General features: G+C 44.5%; 1 protein-coding gene and 3 non-coding genes across 7 annotated transcripts; all 4 read left to right on the forward strand.

Annotated features, from left to right (window-relative positions):
* Positions 1-667: 667 nt before the first annotated feature.
* Positions 668-20,669, forward strand: LOC106600802 (importin subunit beta-1). Of its 4 annotated transcripts, XM_045715004.1 has the most exons (23): positions 678-989; positions 1,583-1,651; positions 1,907-1,965; positions 5,356-5,538; positions 5,928-6,128; positions 6,376-6,528; positions 6,813-6,881; positions 6,996-7,085; positions 7,387-7,497; positions 7,875-7,976; positions 8,744-8,968; positions 12,075-12,266; positions 12,803-12,933; positions 13,470-13,617; positions 13,859-13,930; positions 14,314-14,458; positions 15,362-15,444; positions 15,790-15,897; positions 16,191-16,334; positions 16,765-16,870; positions 17,384-17,498; positions 17,918-18,079; positions 18,447-20,669. In XM_045715004.1, coding segments are annotated over exons 5-23 (2,205 nt in total). In that variant the 5' UTR covers positions 678-989; positions 1,583-1,651; positions 1,907-1,965; positions 5,356-5,538; positions 5,928-6,080; the 3' UTR covers positions 18,448-20,669. The 4 variants fall into 4 exon arrangements, 3 of the variants coding, with proteins under 3 accessions (XP_014047963.1, XP_014047964.1, XP_045570960.1); XM_014192488.2 differs by lacking the exon at positions 1,583-1,651 and having other exon boundaries at positions 669-989; XM_014192489.2 differs by lacking the exon at positions 1,583-1,651 and having other exon boundaries at positions 669-989; positions 6,813-6,872.
* Positions 15,524-15,667, forward strand: LOC123741916 (small nucleolar RNA SNORA79). The gene has a single exon (XR_006769442.1). It is a non-coding gene; the product is annotated as a small nucleolar RNA SNORA79 (small nucleolar RNA).
* Positions 16,392-16,535, forward strand: LOC123741917 (small nucleolar RNA SNORA79). The gene has a single exon (XR_006769443.1). It is a non-coding gene; the product is annotated as a small nucleolar RNA SNORA79 (small nucleolar RNA).
* LOC123741918 (small nucleolar RNA SNORA79) lies at positions 17,044-17,187 on the forward strand. Its single transcript, XR_006769444.1, has one exon. It is a non-coding gene; the product is annotated as a small nucleolar RNA SNORA79 (small nucleolar RNA).
* Positions 20,670-21,940: the final 1,271 nt, after the last annotated feature.

Here is a 21,940-nt window from a genome sequence, read left to right on the forward strand (position 1 = left end):
TGTGTGGCCTCTGCTGATTTCTCAGATTTTACATTAAGTGATGTTGCCTACATAGCAGCTCACTCTTAGTCCACTTTCAATGTAGCTGCTGGCAGTTTGTGAACTGGTGCATAAAACAACTGGCCAGCCCTGGAGGGCAGCTGTGACGGATCAACCAAGACTATCACTGACCAAATCAATAGTGCCCCCTATGGACCTGGATGGCAGGGTAAGGGACGATTTATTTTAACTGTCCAAATATTATGATTATTATTGTTATGCAGGTGGACCTCCAAGTTCGGTGTCCTCGTTGCACTCTTCCATGGCTTATTTCACCACGTTCATTGGAAATTAAAATATATAGGCAGTACATTAAAGTATAGGGGGATTACTTACATGAGTCGTACCAACTGAAATGATGGTTAAATGTCATTACATTAGGCGAGCTAGCCATTTTGTCCACTCCACCTTTGGTTTAGAATTTACTGAGAAGTCAGATAATTGTATGGTTGATTAAGTACAGGACATCAAAGTTACAACTTCGACAACAATTATACAACAGTTGGCTAATACCTTACCTGTTTTGGTGAAAAATGAATATATTTATCTCTAGAGAAGGCGCGCGCACATGCTTGCGCGGGAGATAGGGAGGAGTTTTTTTTGTTTTTGCCATAGCAGCGGCGTGTGATATCCTTCCGCGGGAGTCAAGCGATGCTCTTTCCCTCGCGACAACAGAATGAACAAGCAGCATTGCTGCGTAAACACATTTTTTAAGGTTCCGCGTTTGGAAATAGCGCATATCCAGAGTAAACTAATCGGCTGGGGGATACCGTGCGTGTATGTTTTTCTCCACCGGCTTTCATTGTTTTATCCACGGTCCTGTTACATTGGTTGAACACTGAATAAATAAAATCCGGGGTTGTGCGCGGCAAGCTAACTAGCGACTTTTGTTAAAAGTGGTTGGGACAGAATGGAGCTGATAACAATCCTCGAAAAAACTGTCTCTCCAGGTGATTATACAGCTCCATATACTTATATTTAACATTTGTTATGTGAAGAGTTTAGGCCCAGCAACTTGACATATCTGTATTTGATAACGATTACGAGTGAAAGTTAAATCAGAAAAAGGGACTAGTGAAATGCCTTGATAGCTAGGCTGCTAATGTTACGGCCTATTCGGCTTCTGTTATGAACTCGCTAACATGCTAACTTTTAGTACTGTTAATAGTTCAATCTGGGCGGCATTGACAGAGCTGCCAGTTGTAAAAATGTATTATCTATTGAAAAAGTTGTCACCCACATAGTTTGTCATTTTGATGTTATGTTTTTACTGGGTTGATACGTTTAGTTACCTATCGATTAACTTGGCTAACTAGCCACTCATGTGCAATTAAGTCGGCCCTGTTTGCACGCCAGCTAACTTTACAGTCTAGATTACTAGCTAAGTAATGTAGGTAGTATGTGCCGATGTGGGGGAAAAAATAGAATAGGCCTGTACTCAATCATGTAAACCTTTATTAGGTCGTATACGCTAGTTACGTTAGCTAAAGTTGGATATGAGTTGGTTAGCTCGATGGCTAACTCAATCTTTGGCATCATGTAGCTACCCGCTAGTGAGCAAAGCATCCCTGGGAGCCAGCATGTTACCTGACGTGGGTCACCTTTCTAACGAGTAAGGTTTGATAAATTGGCTGTTTCATTTAGCTAGTTAACGAACTAATATCTCATCAGGAAATGAACCCCCAATTTCCCAAATAGATTATCGCAGTAGCATTGAATGTGATCACTGCTAATCGTGGTAGCCTAGCTAGCTAGGAATTGTAGATGTATGCTAACATAACTTTGCTGCTTCATGTTGTGGCTAACTAGCAAGTACACTAGCTATTCACATAGTATAACGCTAACATTTCCCTCCTCGCCCCCTCAGATCGAAATGAACTGGAGGCGGCACAGAAGTTTCTGGAGCAGGCGGCAATTGAGAATTTGGTTTGTATAACTACACATTTATCAGTCAGACGGATAATTTATTCCAATCACATTCAGGTCTGGCGCCAGAAACACAGGGCATTGAATATCCGGCGTTTTCAACTGGGCCGTTCCTTCTCCCATTTTAACATTATGGCAGCGAATGAATGGAGACCTAGCATTAACCCACGTTAGCTAGCTAGCTAGCACACCAGCTACACCCATGTAGGCATCCAGCACCTTTGCATGATCACTTGGCACAAACTAAATTACGACAAATTCTCGTTTTAAGGGATTTTTAAATTCATTCAGTTGAATATCACTTGAGCAATATAACCCCGGCATCGAAAACGAGTTCACTGCTTGTGATAGATCAGGATAACCCTGCTTTGATATGAACACATGTGGCTAACATGTTGTAATCCTATAGCTGGATTTGATTAAGTATGATATTCATGTACCTAATAGTTAACCGGAAAGCTGCCTAATAGGCGTTTAGTAGTGAACAAGAGCACTCGTCCCCCCTGACAGATGGCCATTGCATTTTTGTAGTAGGAAGCAAGAGGGTGTAGCTAGCTGGCTACATTTTTGCATAGCAATATAGCTTTGCTATATGAGTGCTTGTGTGTATGCACTCTGCCTTTTGAGACCATTTATGCTATGATATTGTTTACTGTTTTGGGCCCCGCAGAAAAAGCTAGGTTATGTAAGGTGTGCAGGGCACATTTGAACCGACATTGACATGCTACTTACATTTGACACTTACCCTTTCTCCTGCTCACTCTATTGTCCATGTGTTACATACAAGTTACATGTTTTGTATATTCTGCAGGGTACTCAAGCTACACATGTATTGTGTAATCTGTTTGGCCATACATCCGTATGTAGCTTATGTGTCAAAGCAATATAATAACATTTTGGTCATTTAGCAACGCTCTTATCCAGAGTGACTTACAGGAGCAGTTTGTGTTATGTGTATTGCTCAATGGCACATTGGTCGAATTTTATTTGTATTTTTTTTATTACATAGTTGGCTCAGGGATTTGAACCAGTGACCTTTCGGTTACTGGCCCTACACTCTTAACCGCTAAGCACCTCAAAGGTCTATGCGCTGTTTGCTGGACTGTGCAGCTCTGTTAATGAAAGGTCACATAATTAGCTAGGCAGATCAAAAACTGTTAAGGGAGTTTTACCCAAATCAGTAGTCAGAAGATGCCATGGTACAAGTCTTGCTAAATGGTCTTTTGTGGTGCCCTCCTGTCTTTCATTATCATTGAAGACCACGTTGTGATTAAACCCAGTCTGTCTTTTAGTCCATCAGCTAAAGGGACATAGAGATTTCCTCTCATCTAAATATTTGGACATACTTTTTTAATCTCCAGGAAGCCTAGTTAGTGACACCAAGCTAGACACTTGATACCTCATAGGCCCCACTAGTGGGATCTGGAATATGGGTCACAGGTGGTATCCACAGATGAACTCTTATAGTTAAAATTGGTCGGAAAGTATTCAGACCCCTTGACTTTATCCACATTCTGTTACAGCTTTATTTTAAATGTGATTAAATAGTTTTTTTTCTCTTAGCAATCTACATACACTACCCCATAATGACAAAGCAAAAACGGGTTTAGAAATTCTAGCTACTTTATATAAAAAAAAAAACTGAAATCACGTTTACATAGGTATTCAGACCCTTTACTCAGTACTTTGTTGAAGCACCTTTAGTAGCGATTACAGCATCGTGCCTTCTTGGGTATGACGCTACAAGCTTGCCACACTTGTATTTGGGCAGTTTCTCCCATTCTTTGCAAATCCTCTCAAGCTCTGTCAGGTTGGATGGGCTGTGTTGCTGTACAGATATTTACAGGTCTCTCCAGAGATGTTCGTGCTCTGGCTGTGCTACTCAAGGATATTCAGAGACTTGTCCCGAAGTCGCTTTCGCTTGGCTGTGTGCTTAGGGTCGTTGTCCTGTTGGAAGTTGAACCTTCGCCCCAGTCTCAGGTCTGATCTCTCTATTCTTTGCTCCATTAATCTATCCCTCGATCCTGACTAGTCTCCCAGTCCCTGCCACAGCAAAACATCCCCACAGCATGATGCTGCCACCACCATGCTTCACTGTAGGAATGGTGCCAAACCTCTTGGTTTCATCAGACCAGAGAATCTTTTATCATGGTCTGAGAGTCTTTAGGTGCCTTTTGGCAAACTCCAAGTGGGCTGTCATGTGCCTTTATCTGTGAGGTGGCTTCCGTCTGGCCACTTTACCATAAAGGCCTGATTGGTGGAGTGCTGCAGAGATGGTTGTCCTTCTGGAAGTATCTCCCATCTCCACTCTGGAGCTCTGTCAGAGTGACTGTCGGGTTCTTGGTCACCTCCCTGACCAAGGCTCTTCTCCCCCGATTGCTCAGTTTGGCCGGGCGGCCAGCTTTAGGAAGAGTCTTGGTGGTTCCAAACTTCTTCCATTTAAGAATGATGTTGGCCACTGTGTTGGGGACCTTCAATGCTGCAGACATTTTTCGGTACCCTTCCCCAGATCTGTGCTTTGACACAATCCTGTCTCAGAGCTCTACAAACAATTCCTTCGACCTCATGGCTTGGTTTTTGCTCTGACATGCACTGTCAACTGTGGGACCTCTTATATAGACAGGTGTGTGCCTTTCCAAATCATGTCCAATCAATTGAGTTTACCACAGGTGGACTCCAATCAAGTTGTGGAAACATCTTAAGGATGATCAATGGGAACAGGATGCACCTGAGATCAATTTCGAGTTTCATAGCAAAGGTTCATGAATACTTATGTAAATAAGGTATTTTGGTTAATTTCTTTAAATTTGCCAAAATGTCTAAACCTGTTTTCGTTTTGTCATTATGGGGGTATTGTGTGTAGATTGCTGAGGATTTTTATTTACTTAATCCAGTCTAGAATAAAGCTGTAATATAAGAAAATGTGGAAAAAGTCAAGGGTCTGAATACTTGCCGAAGGCATTGTATATGTAAAACAGACCTAAACAACTCACCAGGACTTGTATGAATTTAGCAGTTTGTTGTTTTGGTTACACAGACGCATTACAGATCTGATTTAAAACAACCACATATGGATCATTAGTGTTTTGTGGAGCCCACTGCTGCCACTCACTGACTGCAGCATGAATGGAATTTAGTGTCTAAATTGTTTTGCTGTTGCATCCGTACCTGCTCCGTCATGTCTGTTGATTACTAGCCTCCTACATCCTTCAGTTGCTGAATGTAACTGTTGAACACTTCAGTGTCACTGCAGTGAAATATTACTCATGCCAAGGCCTGAAAGACTGTGGTGATGACATTTTTTTCTTACCTGTGTTTTACTAAACCACTACCATCTTATGGCCTGGTTTGTAAAAATACATTTTAAAATCTCTCCCTTTCTTTCGCCAGCCCACGTTCTTGGTGGAGCTCTCCAAGGTGCTCGCCAACCCTGGCAACACCCAGGTGGCTCGCGTGGCCGCAGGGCTGCAGGTGAAGAACTCGCTCACCTCCAAAGACCCGGATGTGAAGACGCGTTACCAGCAGAGATGGCTGGCCATCGACGCCAATGCCCGGAGGGAGATCAAGAACTTTGTAAGGAGAAACTCATCTTCCACCTCTTAGTACAGGTTTATTTATACTTTCTTTCTTTTGTGGCCTCCTGGCTCCCCACCACCCCTTCCTTATTTTGTGGGGTTGAAGTATAGTAAAGCCTATTAAGTTTTTAAGTGACAGTGTGGGTTACACAGTGACAAACATTTAATTCAAATATCCCCTGGGGGAAAGAGGATCCAGGTGCTGAAGTTGATTACTCTTCGACCCCCCCCCCCCCCCAAAATAATTTAACCTCAAGAAACCTACCCAGCCTAATTACTTATTCTTCTTAAGCCCTTGGCTCCTATAAGAACCAATGTCCTCCGTCTCACTCGGCCTCACCCAGCCAAATGCACCAGTTGGTTCACCTTCCTTTCACTCCCCTCCAGGTTCTGCAGACCCTGGGCACGGAGACGTACCGGCCCAGCTCGGCCTCCCAGTGCGTGGCCGGCATCGCCTGCGCAGAGATCCCTGTCACGCAGTGGCCCGAGCTCATTCCTCAGCTGGTGGCCAACGTGACGGACCCCAGCAGCACCGAGCACATGAAGGAGTCCACCTTGGAGGCCATTGGATACATCTGCCAGGATATAGTGAGTGCTCCTGACACACACACACACACACACTTGCGCACGTGAGGGACACAGGGGTTATAACCTAAAAATCCAACTACTGTAATATGAAACGTGTGACATTGTCCTCAATTACAATTGCACAAAGACAAGATTTCAAAATCAAACCTAGACTCACTCTATGTCTTTGTTTTCATGTGCATGTTCCACTGCAGAGCAGACGTAGCTTCCATGAACAACTGTCTTCTCTCCTCCCCCTGTGCCGTAGGACCCTGAGCAGCTGCAGGACAACGCCAACCAGATCCTGACAGCCATCATCCAGGGCATGAGGAAGGAGGAGCCCAGCAACAACGTCAAGCTGGCTGCCACCAACGCGCTGCTCAACTCACTGGAGTTCACCAAAGCCAACTTCGACAAAGAGGTGTGTTTGTGCCTACTGCCCCGCCCTGCCCGAGTCCCACTATATTAGTGTTTAAGTTCCTCCTTTGTCACATGCTGTGACCCCAAAAATGGAAAGATGAAATGGACAAATCTGAGCTTGTTTATCGACTTAACTGTCTGGTCTGTGATGAGGAATCGTGCACCACGATTGAACGTGTGATGGATAAACCCCTACCACAATATCGGAGACCTTCACACAAGGCTGGGTTTTGATTGCTTTGTCTATGTGCCTGTCGTAACAGTGAACGGGTTTGTGTTTTCCAGACGGAGAGGCACTTTATAATGCAGGTCGTCTGCGAGGCCACACAGTGCCCAGACACCAGAGTGAGTATCGTGAGTTTCTCTTTTCTATTTAAAACCTTTTTTTGGCACATTTTATTCCATGCTTTCAGCCAATAATCATATTCTTAACCGATGTTGGTGAAATGCGACGTCTGTCTCCCACAGGTACGAGTGGCTGCCTTACAGAACTTGGTGAAGATTATGTCTTTGTATTATCAGTACATGGAAACGTACATGGGCCCAGCACTGTTTGCGGTAAGCACCCCCCATGCAGCAACTTGGTCTTTAGATGTGCTTCTTCTTTCTGAAGAACGTAAAGCGGAGAACTCCAAACGAGGTCTTGATGGACCTTATCAGTTAGTGATATTGTAGCGTCGCTTGTCTGGTCTCTGGTGAGAAATCATGCACCACGCTGAAAAAGCCTGATGTGTAAGTCCTACCGCAGTATCTGAGACCTGCACCAACACCAGTAGTCCGTATCAAGGACGCTCCTTTTAAAATGAACATCCTGACAACCCTTTTGGTTTCTCCCCTCTCCCTCCCCTACCCCGAACAGATCACAATAGAAGCCATGAAAAGTGACATTGATGAAGTTGCCTTACAAGGAATCGAGTTCTGGTCGAACGTGTGCGACGAGGAGATGGACTTGGCCATCGAAGCGACTGAGGTGAGCCCCCCCCAAACACACACTTTCAAACGTGTTTCAACTCTATAAATAAACACAAGGCAACACTCCAGCCCACGAATGTAAACGTACATATGTTTTATGTATTATAACACCAGAAAGGGTCCCAGTTAGCCATGTTGCTGAGTGACGATATAGCTCACCTGTCTGGTCTGTGATGAGAAATCATGCACCACGCTGAACGCCTGATGGATAACCCATACCACTATCTGAGACCTGCATGTACCTTGTTATTTTGTTAACACTCTATTATTCAGCCATTAAGCTGACACCCTTGAGGGTGTTTATGTTCGATGCAAAATGTATTCAATGGACAGCAAAAAGGTAAATATTCTTCTAAGCTTGGTACCTCTCCCCAGGCATCGGAGCAGGGCCGGCCACCGGAGCACACCAGCAAGTTCTACGCCAAAGGAGCCTTGCAATACCTGGTGCCCATCCTCACCCAGACGCTCACCAAGCAGGTACGCAGGATAAGAGCACGCGGCAGACATTTTACACCTCGTTAACCTCTTCATTACACGTTAGGGATGATTGATAAGGATGAATCATTTACTGGTATTAAAATCTCTATTTAAACACCACAGCTGGCAGAATAGCTGGCAGAATTCTCAATCTTTAGATTAAATGAAGATTCTGACTCCTAGGAAAACCTGTCTGGTCTGTGATGAGAAATCATGCACCACGCTGAACATGTGATGGATAACCTCTACCACAATGTCGGAGACCTACATAGACATGTAACCAGTCAGAATTAAGGGGGGGGGCTCACCCATCCGGACACATGTGAAGTCCAGCAGGGAGGTGTGAGGGTTTCTGTACGTGCCATCCCAGTCTATCTATTAGGGGACTTTAATGAGAGGCACTGGACTTGTCTACCTGAGTTTGTCTGTCCTTTGTGTTGGTATCTGTTCTTTTGTTTGTGTCCTTTGCTACTCAATGTCCTTGTTGATATGCAATTGGTACCTGTTCATGTAAATATATGCCATTTTCCTCTGGATCTCCTTCCCCTGTGTGTACGATCAGGTCATCTCTATGTAAATGCCTGTCTTTCCTCTCACCTCTCGTATGTGCAAGTTCAGTATAGATTCCTTTCATACTTCTCCTTCCCTCCACCCCCCCCTTTATGTTCCTCTGTCATGTGACATTGGTTTTATCCCTCCTTTCTCGACGTCATAACGTTTCATGTAAGTACGTCTCCTCTCATTCAGCCCTCTCACTTCCTCCTCAGGACGAGAACAACGACGATGACGACTGGAACCCGTGCAAGGCGGCGGGCGTGTGCCTGATGCTGCTGGCCACGTGTTGCGAGGACGACGTGGTGCCTCACGTGTTGCCCTTCATCAAGGAGCACATCAAGCACCCCGACTGGCGCTACCGCGACGCCTCCGTCATGGCCTTCGGCTCCATCCTGGAGGGGCCCGAGCTCAGCCAGCTCAAACCCCTCGTCATCCAGGTGACTAACTTCACCACATGAAGACACACATTCAACATGCTGTAAACTATTCTTTTAACGGTTTCCCTCAATTCATTCTAATTAACCTAATAATTATGATACAGCCCCTCACTAATGTCATTGGTTGCAGTCTTTCTCCACATAACCTGGTTCAAGCATTCATGTCATTACCCCGAAGGAGGCCCAGTGATGCTGAAACGTAGGTTTACCCAATAAATTACTGGGAGTTTTATTTATCTCATTTTATTCGCCATTAGTCAGCACCTCGACGCAAAATAATTTTCTCTGTGAAGACATGCCATGAACAGAACACCACCATATTAGGATCTCAACCAGCAGCCTGCTATAAGCTAACATATCAGAGTCAAGTCTCCTTTATATCTGCTAGGAAATTATCTTTGCATTTTATGCATAGTAGTGATGGGATGTTCGGGCTCTTTTGACTGACTCAGATATGTTTCGCTCGTTCAGTCAAAGGAACGACTCGTTAGACGCCTTTTTGTTCGTTTGAGTAGGTAATACCCCGCGCACGCAGGACCCCTACCGGTGAACGATGAACTGAAAACTCAACTCAAGTCAAGATTCTACAAGCGTCTCGTTCACCATAGGGGGGGCTAATTGGAGCTGTCATTTGTGATTGAGACATGTGAAACTGCTTTAAACAATGTACGCTGGTTGATTGCTAGGCACACAGCTGAGATTTGTTTCTTTATACATTTGAAACGAGGTATAGTTGTGGCTGCAACCGGACTAGATTGTGAACGACTCTTGGTGTAATGCATTGCTTCAATGTCTCCTGTGAGGGTGATGAACACAATGTTCAAACTGCAGCCCCCAGAACGATTAATTCTCCAGTTTGAGTTTGTTGAGCAGTTTCTTTTGGTTAAAAAAATAAAAAGCTGTGTCAATGACATTCAATAATCATTTAATTGCGGTCGTTCTTGCACCATGCGATCAATTATCAGTTCTAAACATGTATTTTTCTTCTCGACGCTTATGATCTATTTCCCCGTGCGCGTATGACCGAACGTTGGTGCACGTCTCTGGAGCCGCTGAGCCAGGGTGTATTTATCCTGCTGTAAGTAGGACTCACTGCGGCCAGTACTAGCAGGTCAAAACGAAAGACTAAAATGAACCGGTCACTCAGGGAAAAACCAATCATGCGTCTCGAGTCAGTAAAAAGATTTGTTCAAGAAGAGCGATGTGCAGTTTGCGAACGATTCGTTAAGGCACGGCCCAACCAGCTCAAACCCCTTGTCATGCAGGTAACTACACCAGCTACCGCTGTATAAGGATACCTACTTACTGATGCTACTGATTTTCCCCAAGGGGATGTTTCGGGGGAGTTTCACAGCAGTGTAGACTAACATGCATACTAACAATCCACCGTCTGATGGGTGTGGCGAGCAAGGAAGAGGATAGCTTGTGGCCAAGTAGAAATGTATCTGTGGTAAAGGTCATCTCTAGGTTGCAAGGATTTCTCCGTTTCCTTGTGTTGCATGCCCATCAGGTAATACATTCTTTTCTTTCTGCTCTAAAACTCCCCTATGGTTTATAATGAAACTATCTACAAGTTGAATAGATTTTAAGTTCATCTTTAGATGAACCACAGTCTACCCTAAGTTGTTGCAAGGGCGATCGGGTATTTACAGATGTGTTCACTCACAATTAGGGTGGACTGGCTGGAGAGGCTGTGAATAGGGTGGTATCAGCTGAACCATCATGTTATTTCATGGCTGTGTGTGTGTGTGGCTGCGTTTCAAATGGCTCTCTATTTAGTGCATTGCTTTCTACCAGGGCACATAAGTAATGCACCATGTCGGGAATAGGTTGCCTCTTGGGACACGGACTATGCCCAAATCCTTGACCCCCCCCCCAAGCCCTATTGAACTGATAACTGAATTGGGTGCTTGTCTCAGAGTGAGCTGGTGATAAGCTTGTGCAAGTGTCTATAATCACACTGCTAAAACCTGTCATTCACTAGGCACCAAATTCAAGACAACTGACAAACGGGACGACCTGACGTTGTCCAATAAAATACTCTTGTTTGCGTTGTAAAACGGAAATATGTGAATCTAATGAAGCAAAAAAATGTAGGCAGTGGAGCCTTGTATCTGGTCTGTGATGATAAAATCTTGTACTCAAGACCCTGACAACCCTGATGTGTAATAGGATTTATCTGAGACCTGCACAGACAAGTTCAGTAAGGCTGGATTTAGACATTTTATGTAGTAGTGATGCGGGGGGGAAATCGATAGTTGCGTATTGGAATGTTATTTTTGATAACTCATATCGTTTTGACAGTGGCAATATTTTTGTGCTAGTTGGCTGTACCTGCACCAAACTCTTGTATCTTTCCTTCATAGCTTGTTCATCTTTTTAAGTATGGAGACAATTTGTCATCACTTCATTCCATGACTGATCAAAACCTATTTTCTCATGGCTCTCTATTGTGCCTCTGCAGCAGACATATGGTGAACAATATGTTTGGAACACCGAATCGCAATAAAATCCCACTATCAAATTCCCAGCCCTACTCTGTAGAACAGGGGTGGGCAACTCCAGTCCTCGGGGGCCTGATTGGTGTCAGTTTTCTCCATCCCTAGCAAACACAGCTGATTTGAATCAAATTGCATTCTAAAATGAAAATCATGATTAGGTGATTATTGGAGTCAGGTGTGTTAGCTGTGACTGGGGCAAAACTTGGACACCAATCGGGCCCCGAGGACTGGAATTGCCCACCCCTGCTGTAGAGGCTGAGACAATCCCTGGTGGCCCTTTCCCCGTTTCTGTAGTCTGACGCACTACTGCTGTAAAATCTCGCCCACTGCCCTCCCTCTCCTTCCAGCCCATGCCTCTCTCGCCACACCTGAATACTGCTGTTATATAAACAGTACCGGTCTTTCTCTGCCCATCCATGCTTGTCTTTTTACTCTTGAACACTGGTTAACAGTACTTAATTATGCATAAATTCTACTTTTCTTTTGCGCTTTTCATAGAATCTCAAAGCTCTTAAATGGGGAGACTTCCATGTATCTCTGCTCCCCTCTGCTTATTGACTCTACTGTGGTTAACGACCAGTCTGCTCTTGTTTCTCCCCTCCCAGGCGATGCCCACGCTGATTGAGCTGATGAAGGACCCCAGTGTTGTGGTGAGGGACACCACGGCCTGGACGGTGGGCAGGATCTGTGAGCTGCTGCCGGAGGCGGCCATCAACGAGGTGTACCTGGCCCCTCTGCTGCAGTGCCTCATCGAGGGCCTCGGGGCCGAGCCACGCGTGGCATCCAACGTCTGCTGGGTGAGACCCAAGCTGGAGCCGCTAATTCATTTATTTGACCTTTTTTTTTTTAAACCCAATTCAACAACCCGTGGATATACAATGCATTTAAAATCATTGAGGATAATGCCAGAAGTTGAACAGCTTATTTCCGTTGTGGTCCTCTTGTGGGCCTCCACCACACACTTAGCAGTAGTTCTTTGTTAATCCCACAGATAACGATTTTATCACCACAAGCATCAACGATATACTGCACAGTACAAGGACACTTGCTCAATTACAACAATTGATCTCAGTCTACCCCACTCGAGTGGAATATGTTGCATCAAAGTTTCTGTAGTTGAGAGAAATACCTGTCAGGTCTGTGACGAGAAATCATGCACCACGCTGAACATGTGATGGATAACCCCTACCACAATATCTGAGACCCGCTAAAGATGTATTTATTTATTATTATTAAAAAAAAATTAAGGACAAAATAATGATGATTCGTGGTTTTCATTTGAATTCCCTCATTACTTCTCCCTACATCCCTCTCCCTCCTTTCCCTCCCTCAGGCCTTCTCCAGCCTGGCGGAAGCCGCGTACGAAGGCACAGATGCAGCGGAGGAACAGGAGGAGCCTGCCACGTACTGCCTCTCTTCCTCCTTCGAACTCATCGTCCAGAAACTCCTAGAAACCACAGACAGGTAGGCAGGACTGTCCAGAAACCGCAGGCAGGACTGTCCAGAAACCGCAGGAAAGACTGTCCAGAATCCGCAGGCGGGTAAGCAGGACAGTGGGTTGGAACGGCACCTTCTATTGTCAGGACTGTAGAGGTTTTAGAAACCTCTCAACTTGGCTAGTCAAACTAGACATTTTGTATGGAGGAGTTCTAGAGTTGGCGAGAGACTTAACTCTCTCTGGTCTGTGATGAGGAATCATGCACCACGCTGAACGTGTGATGGATAACCCCTACCACAATATCTGAGACCAAAAATGCATTTGGAGATGTAGAATGGCGTTAAAATCTACTTCCTCACGAATTCCTTTTTGAAGCCCTTAGCTGTACATACCCATTTTGGAGGCTGTGAGTTTCTTATCCAGTCTTGTCATCCTAGATCGATCAGGTTTAAGTGCACCAAAATTTTTGCTAAGAATTGTACACATTTCTATATATTGTTTTGCTGCTGCATAGTAATGATTGAAGTGAAATAAATCAATGTTCTGCCTCTGTGTCCACCAGGCCGGACGGTCACCAGAACAACTTGCGCAGCGCGGCCTACGAGGCCCTGATGGAGATTGTGAAGAACAGCGCCAAGGACTGCTACCCAGCCGTGCAGAAGACCACCCTGGTCATCATGGAGCGCCTGCAGCAGGTTCTGCAGATGGAGGTGGGTTCCAACCGAGAGAGGAGGGATGGGAGAGAGCGAAAGAAAGGGGGATGGCAAAGAAAGGGGGGGGGGACTTTTTTTGGTCTGTGATGAGAAATCATGTACTCACTACTCTGAAAACCTCTGATGTTTACTTAAGGATTTATCTGAGACCTACTTTAAACTATGATACATTTTGCTTGGAGTCTTTTCTATATTGAGTAAACTCCCACTGTTTTTCATGCGTTCCCTCTCTCCTCAGTCTCACATCCAGAGCACGTCGGACAGAATTCAGTTCAACGACCTCCAGTCTCTGCTGTGTGCCACCCTGCAGGTGAGACGAGCTGACTTCATTCAGTTTGACCCTCAAACTATTTCCACCTCCTCGAACAAGAGGTAGAGGAAGGATACCTAGGGCGTTCCGTTAATATATTTTGCTGTCTTGAGTATTTTAAAGCCTTGGAAAAGTTTGATACACATTTTAGTACCTGTCTGGTCTGTGACGAGAAATCGTGTACTGAAAACCCTGATGACACTAATAGGAAGATCTAAAACATACTAGGGAAGGAGAAGGCTTTATGAGGAAAGGTCCCGGCAAGGAAACAACTTTTGGGTTGGACTTATCCTCTTTCCCGCTTCTCCTCACAGTAGCTAAACGACGTTCAAGTTAGCCTGTGCTATGTTAGGTTAACCCTTTCCCTCCCCACTTCTCTGTAGAATGTGCTGAGGAAGGTGCAGCACCAGGACGCGTTGCAGATCTCAGACGTGGTGATGGCCTCTCTGCTCAGAATGTTCCAGAACACCGCCGGCTCCGGGGGCGTACAGGAGGATGCACTCATGGCCGTCTCAACCTTGGTGGAAGGTGAGCCGTTTAAAACTGTCACTCTATAGTGGATGGGTTAATTTAACTTTTTTTTTTTTTTTTTTACATAAGTCAAACACACTAGGGTTTTCTACCGACACGCTCCACCCATTTTAGTGGGATGAAATATGTTTGTGAATCTACGCTGTAAAATCTCGTATCTGGTCTGTGATGAAAAATCTTGTACTCAAAACGCTGAAAACCCTGATGTTTAATAGGATTTATCTGAGACCTGTTTCCAGCCACTTGGTCAATGTTAAACTGATTTCCACGCTTCTTACAGTATGTATATGGTGTGTCGCATGTCCAGTGTCACATGCCTCACTGAGCACGTTTTACATGCACCCTAAACATGTGGTGTTATGGCTTTGGTCATATAAACACCTTACTCTGCTGATCTTAATCGCTCTATGGTCACGATCAAAGTAAACATAAGCCAATTAAAACAGCTCAGAAAACCCAGCTATCTCTCGAAAGATTTAGGCTATCGAAACGGCTGTCGGTGTTCCAGCTGTGTATTTGATCTGTGCCTATACTAGCACCAGCAACTCAAGCCTCGCTCGAATGACTGAGTTTGGACAAACTAAAAGTATCAATCTTAGAACTAGTTTTCACGTCTAAACTTTGTCCGATCTCCGAATCAAATAGTTTTCCCTAAAATGACATGGTCGCCATGGGAGAACGCTTATTTTGATTGAAGATTTTCTACATTTATCAAAGTGCCGTCAGCTAGACTGATTTTAGATATGTCCATGTGTACAGGATTATTAGGGATATTCTTCTTGCAAAGCATGTTAACATTTTAAATTTGAATTGTCATATTAAACCGTACTATTCACAATCGAGTTGTGTGCATTTAACCATACACAATGTTGTTCTGTAATGTCTTCTATGTTTCCTCAGTATTGGGTGCTGACTTTCAGAAATACATGGATGCCTTTAAACCCTTCCTGGGAATTGGATTGAAGAATTACGCAGAATATCAAGTGCGTTCTATGATTTTTCAAGGATTATATTCATATTAATCTCTTAAAGTAGAAAAACAAACATTGTCCTCCCTTCCCCTGACGCCTGTTCCTCTCGCTGCTCTGAGCTGTGGCAGTTGGGATTTTAGGTCGTCACAGAGTAAAGCAGGGTCTATTTCACCCAGTGTTCATGAGGTAGCAGGGCTGCCATTATACACACTGGACTTTGCTGGACCCCACACTTGAACTGCACTGATTTAGTAGCTAAGTTACTTCTAGTAATAATTGAGTGTTGACTCTTACAGCAACCATTTCACCTAGTTACACCGCTCGCTCACCCTTCCCTCTCTCTCCCTCGCTTGTCAGGTGTGTCTGGCCGCGGTGGGCCTGGTGTGTGACCTGTGCCGAGCCCTGATGTCCAACATCCTGCCTTACTGCGACGAGATCATGCAGCTCCTGCTGGAGAACCTGGGGGTGAGTTGCACTTTAGTTTTTGCCAAATGCCTTGGTAATGACAAGGCTACCATCATCAATCCTGGAATGTGCAGGACCATACATTTTGAGTCTTATTGCAGTTTTACAGCCTCCGTTTTATTGATCGGCTACTTTGTAGAGACATGTAAATGCCTTCATGTCAAGCTGACCGTGGACACCAAAAAATAGGTTTCATCAGAAAGAAAATGTTTATGACTCCAGCTGTAAGTCTTGTGGACACCAATGCAGTTTGTCACCAGTACTGACTAAGGGCGTGTGTGTTGCCCCTGCAGAATGAGAATGTGCACCGGTCAGTGAAGCCTCAGATCCTGTCAGTGTTCGGCGACATTGCCCTGGCCATCGGAGGAGAGTTCAAGAAGTACCTGGAGATCGTCCTGGACACGCTGCAGCAGGCGTCGCAGGCACAAGTCGACAAGGTAGAACAGATGGACACGCACTGTACCACATTGGCATCCCCTTGTTTCGTTTGACCCTGACGCCTGTTCCTCTCGCTGCTCTGAGCTGTGGCAGTTGGGATTTTAGGTCGTCACAGAGTAAAGCAGGGTCTATTTCACCCAGTGTTCATGAGGTAGCAGGGCTGCCATTATACACACTGGACTTTGCTGGACCCCACAAGTTTATTCCTTGAGCAACCTTGTTAAGCTTGCCTCTTCCAGAGTTTGTTAGTGATATTAGTAATATGCTAGTCAATAGATAACGATGGTTCATTCTAGCAAAATTGTTAATTGACCAGTTACTCTTATGAAGCCCTTTTGGATTCCTCAAATGACCTTTGCGCTCCTCGATGCGGTCTGTCCTCCGTCCCTCTAACCTGCTGTGTGTGTTTTGGTTTCTTCCCCCTGGCAGACAGACTATGACATGGTGGACTATCTGAATGAGCTGCGGGAGGGCTGCCTGGAGGCCTACACTGGCATCATCCAGGGCCTGAAGGGAGACAAGGAGAACGTGCACCGTGAGTCCCCTAGCCACCATCCTCCCAGCATCATAACGAATCTACAGATTTTGTGGATCTAGTATTTTGGCGTATTGCTGACTATGGTATTGATATTGTCTTTAATTGTCTTGAGATGCCAATTGTAGGATTTTCCTGCACTTGTGTTTACAGTGGACACTGAGTCCTTCCCCTGACGCCTGTTCCTCTCGCTGCTCTGAGCTGTGGCAGCTGGGATTTTAGGTGGTCACAGAGTAAAGCAGGGTCTATTTCACCCAGTGTTCATGAGGTAGCAGGGCTGCCATTGTCTACACTGGACTTTGCCTGACCCCACACTTGCACATTGGCATTTGCTGATTTTCGGTCTTTGCAGTGTGCCACATTTTCCTAACAATCATCCTTAATCACCTCTTCGCCAGAATTATGGCAACTGAGTGAATATTGGGCATCTGTCCCCTCTGTCTTAATTCTCATGATTGTGCTGAACATTGTCTTCATTGTATCTTTCTGTCCTGCTCTCTGTTCTACCTGTAGCTGACGTGATGCTGGTGCAGCCTAGAGTGGAGTTCATCCTGTCCTTCATCCATCACATCGCTGAAGACGAGGACCACTCTAATGGCGTGGTGGCAAACGCCGCCGGACTTATAGGGTAAAGCAACAAGGATTATCTCAGTGGTGGTGACGCTTGCTTTGTGGATCACAATAATATTGAAGATGCTTTTGGGTCTGACACAGCCCAGGCTGCCCCTAACATTTTTATGCTAAGATGCATGAAAAACACTGAATTCTTATCATTTAAAATATTTTTTTTAATCTAAGGAAAACCTGTCTGGTCTGTGAGATCTTGTACTCTTAAACCCTGATGTTTAATAGCATTTATCTGAAACCTGCACAGACACTGTCAGTAAGAGGCCTGAGAAGGAGTTGAGGTAGCAGGCATCTAGATCAGAGTCGTGTTTCCAGCGACTTGGTCAATGTTAAACTGGTTCCTCTGCTTCTCCTTACAGTATGTAAATGGTGTGGTTCCTGTGACGTGCTTAGTTAACCCTTTCCCTCCCCTCTCCTCAGAGACCTGTGCACGGCCTTTGGGAAGGATGTGTTGAAGCTGGTGGAGCTGCGGCCCCTCATCAATGACCTGCTGACGGAGGGCCGGAGGTCCAAGGTCACCATAACCAAGATGCTGGCCACATGGGCCACCAAGGAGCTGCGCAAGCTCAAAAGCCAGGCCTGGTGAGTGACTGACTCTCACCCCTACAGCACCTCTAGGGCACCACAAAACCGCCAAGGGAGATTTATTTTTTATTTTTTTAAACAATGTACATTTTGAAAGTTAATGTTGCATTGGGAGATACTTATGCAGGAAATGCTAGTCTTGTCCATTTTATTTTATTTCGGAGATGGTGTGAAATTGTAACCATTAGTGATTTCATGAAAGGGCATGTATCGTGTAAATTGGTGACCAATTCTGATATCTATAAAGCCACCAGAATTTCACTGGAGCAGCCTAATGAGAGAGATCACTTTACATGCATTGAGCGCTTGAACACAGGACTTTGGCTCCTACAGCTAATAACCTTTTCTTCTTTTCCCTCTACAGATTTCATGCTTGTTGGGGATAAGCTTGACAACAATGAAAACGCCGAACTGGAGTTTCTTCTGTCTTTTGCGTCGTGTCCGAGTTAAAGCAGAAGTGAAGCGTGCGCTGAGATGAGTGTCTGAGAATGTGAGTGAGAGCGAGAGTGAGCGAGGATTGACGTCACACCACCTTCTGAGTACAATTCCAGCAGTCGCCGGCAGACCAGCAGCGCCCCACCCCTGAACCCCCACCACCACTTCGTTAGCCCCCTCCCCCAAAACCCTCATCTTCTTCGGCCACCTGTGGACAGATTCTGACTTGACAACAAGGACTCCACACAAAAACGTGGATCGCTGTAGCCGGCTAGTTATAGAACTCTTCTGAAAAACTAATATTAGTCTACAACAGGATCACCAGAGTAGAGAGAAATGAACTGCCAAAATGTGGTTTTCTTTTGAGGGGAAATTACAAACAAAACATGATATGAAAGAACTCAACTATTTTGCTCTTTGACCGATCTGTGGAAGACTTTTTCCCTTGTCTTTTTTTTTTTGGTTCCTTCAAGCACTATATGGTTGTGGACTTCGAAAATGGTGATGGTCAATTTTACGCAAACGTGAACTGAACCGGAATCAGAAAAATGCTCACTTTTGGGGTGTTGGAAATGCGCCCAAAGGATCACTGCTGGAGTTGAAAGAAGATGAAACGAGAGGGACGAGCGGGCGGTCTCCACCCCCCTCGTCTCCTACCTCTAGCCTCTCTGATATCCTCCAGCCTGCCCCTGCACGGAGCCCCCACGGAGCCCCCACAGTGCGGCAGGGGTAGAGCTGACCAGCCTGGATGATGGCGTGTGTCTGTGAGGGAGGGGATTCACCCTCTACCCCCCCCGTTATTTCATATAAATAATAAAGCTTGAAGCAAATTCAGTAAGATATATTTCTGATGCTGTTTGGGAGAGGGCTGTGGGGGCTTGGTAGATTACTTATTGGCAGCACTTGAGTGAATTGGCAAGAAGGTTTTCTTTATTTCCTGCAAGAGAATCAGTGACAAATGTTCACCTTTTCCTTTTAATGGCATCAGTTGTTTCTCTTCATCTTCAGTGTGGGCATCTAGATAAAGACCCTTTCTTGCCAGCCCTGTTAATAAGAATCGGTGAGGACTTATGCGTTGAGTGCATCAGGATCAATCAAGGCTAGGGAACACTCCCAAAATAACTACATTTGAAATGTAACACTGACATCTTAATGTTAAGATGAGCAAGGAGTAGAAAACGAGTGCCAAATTTAGACTACTTGTCATAGGGTAAAATACAACAAGCAAACACACACTTGCCTACAGCATGCAGTTCAGAAATAAATCTATAATTGAACTACATGAACTAGTGAATTGGGCTTGTTTCAGTTCCCATTTGTTGGTTTCTCACTGCATTTAGTTGGAAAAGGGTCACTCGCCAAGCTGTTAAAATGAGAATCGAAGACGTTTGTACAAGGTTATATTTTTCCATTGCTATGAAAAACAATAAAATGATATCAAACATTCCCCAAGCAGTTCTGGTACTTTGGTCTGTATTTTGATTCTTGCAAATGTCTGTAATGCACTGTGATGACTTCAGTTTCCATGGCAACACTTGGTTGGTGAGATCTCTAAACTTCCAAAAATGTATCTTTCTATACAGTGGCGGTTCTAGACCATTTCAACTGGGGGGGCCAAGCTGGGGCCAGTTGTACTGTTAGAGGGGCCAGTTACGTTAGACGCTATTGTTGTCATATCGTTTTCTTCACTGCATTGCAGGCATTAGCAGGCAAAAGACCATGTTCATAATCATCATCGTTACCACTGTCTAACGGATGTAAAAAAAAAGAACGATAGCAAAAATTTGTTTTGTAAAAATGATTTCATACTCCACATTTAGGGGGGCCACAAGGGGGTCCAAAAATTGACACAATCAATCAGGTTCAATTTCACTTGTCTTCACTGTTTTGTACTGTTTACGTTCTCCAATACATAAGTGTTGGATATGAGCGGTTTTCTATTTGATTTGAGACTGGATATTTTTTGCAGTGACTTTGGTTCTCACATGACTTTGGATTGTGTAACGTTGTCCCCACGGGCTTGGCTGTTTACATCATGTCATGTGTTGAGGTTATAAGAATTGCAACTTGAATATAGAATTGTGAACATTAACCTGCTTGTTTTTCTTAATTTCCAACCTAGTAAACTAATAAAAATCTATATTGTACTTAATACTGTAACCTTTCCATTCAATGTTCTTCTGTAAATGGCTGTCACTTGTGCCTGCTGACCTTATACCCTTGCATTGAGTGTGTGTAGAATAATGATCCCTCTTGGTTAAAAGGAAAGTCAGCAAACCATAATTAAACATGACAGGTTGATCATGTTTGCAAGTGACAGTAATACAACATTTTGGGTGTCCCCAATGGCACTTCGTTCACCACGTAGTGCACTACTCTGAACAGGGACCATAGACAAAGTAAATTTGACATGTACAGAATTTGGAATTGCTGCTATGTTTCATGTTAGAAGTTAACAAACACAGATGTATGATATTACTTGATCCAATCCTAAGGATAAAGGGAAAGAAACATGGAAGTGCAGTACACTTTCAACTACCATATACAATCTATTATCAGGTATCAGGTCACGTGTAGTGCCTAGCTGACTGAACTACAAGTGTTTGTTTTATTTCCCCACAACTTAATTTAAATGTTGAAATGATACAGTGCTGTCTCGTAAACCTGCCATACTGATTTAGCCTGAAATGTGACTCCTTATAAACGGGTCAAATGCAGAACTCGACTCATTGTGGAGGCTACATTTTCTGAGAGAGAGACAATGCATCTAAATAGCACCTAGTGTAATAAGAAACTGGGTGGTTAATTTACAATTGACCATGAAGAGAGCGATAACATCTGGGTTGAGCAGAGCAGCAACTGATGACGTTGCACACAGTCACTTAAAAGGCTCGAGGACCAGGGTCAAAGAGCACACACTAAGTAAAAATCTTTAAGTAGTGCGTTGTTCCAAAGAGAGAGCAGGAAGTGGAAGAGGTTTTGTTTTTTATATGTAACCTTTAACTAGGCAAGTCAGTTTAGGACAATCCTTATTTACAATGACGGAACTGTGGGTTGACTGCCTTGTTCAGGGGCAGAACGACCGATTTTTACCTTGTCAGCTCGGGGATTCGAACCAGCAATCTTTCGGTTACTGGCACAACGCCCTAACCAATAGGCTACCTGCCCTGGGGTTTATGTGTGACGGAAGCAGAATCTATGGGCTTTTGGGGTCCTTTCTACATCAGGAAGTGATCAGTGCATGGGCAGAGACAAAGATTATCTATTATATTAACCAGATACTCAAGTGGCTGCTCCAACAATGGAAAGTTATGTCTTCAAAAACGGAAGGCAGAGGAGGCAAACTCAGGTGGGACCATTCTAGCCAATGAGAGGGCAGATACGCGTGAGAACAAGAGGCACAACTCATATATATATATATAT

Source organism: Salmo salar, chromosome ssa03 (assembly GCF_905237065.1).
Source record: "Salmo salar chromosome ssa03, Ssal_v3.1, whole genome shotgun sequence".
In the NCBI taxonomy this organism is placed as follows: Eukaryota; Metazoa; Chordata; class Actinopteri; order Salmoniformes; family Salmonidae; genus Salmo; species Salmo salar.

What these genes read in the sequence shown, in the direction of transcription:
- LOC106600802 (XM_014192488.2), top strand. Translation starts at nt 950, where the DNA reads ATGGAGCTGATAACAATCCTCGAAAAAACTGTCTCTCCAG. An exon ending in GGAGGGAGATCAAGAACTTT is followed by an intron (nt 5,539 to 5,927) that starts GTAAGGAGAAAC and finishes ACTCCCCTCCAG; the next exon opens with GTTCTGCAGACCCTGGGCAC. An exon ending in CGTCTCAACCTTGGTGGAAG is followed by an intron (nt 14,459 to 15,361) that starts GTGAGCCGTTTA and finishes ATGTTTCCTCAG; the next exon opens with TATTGGGTGCTGACTTTCAG.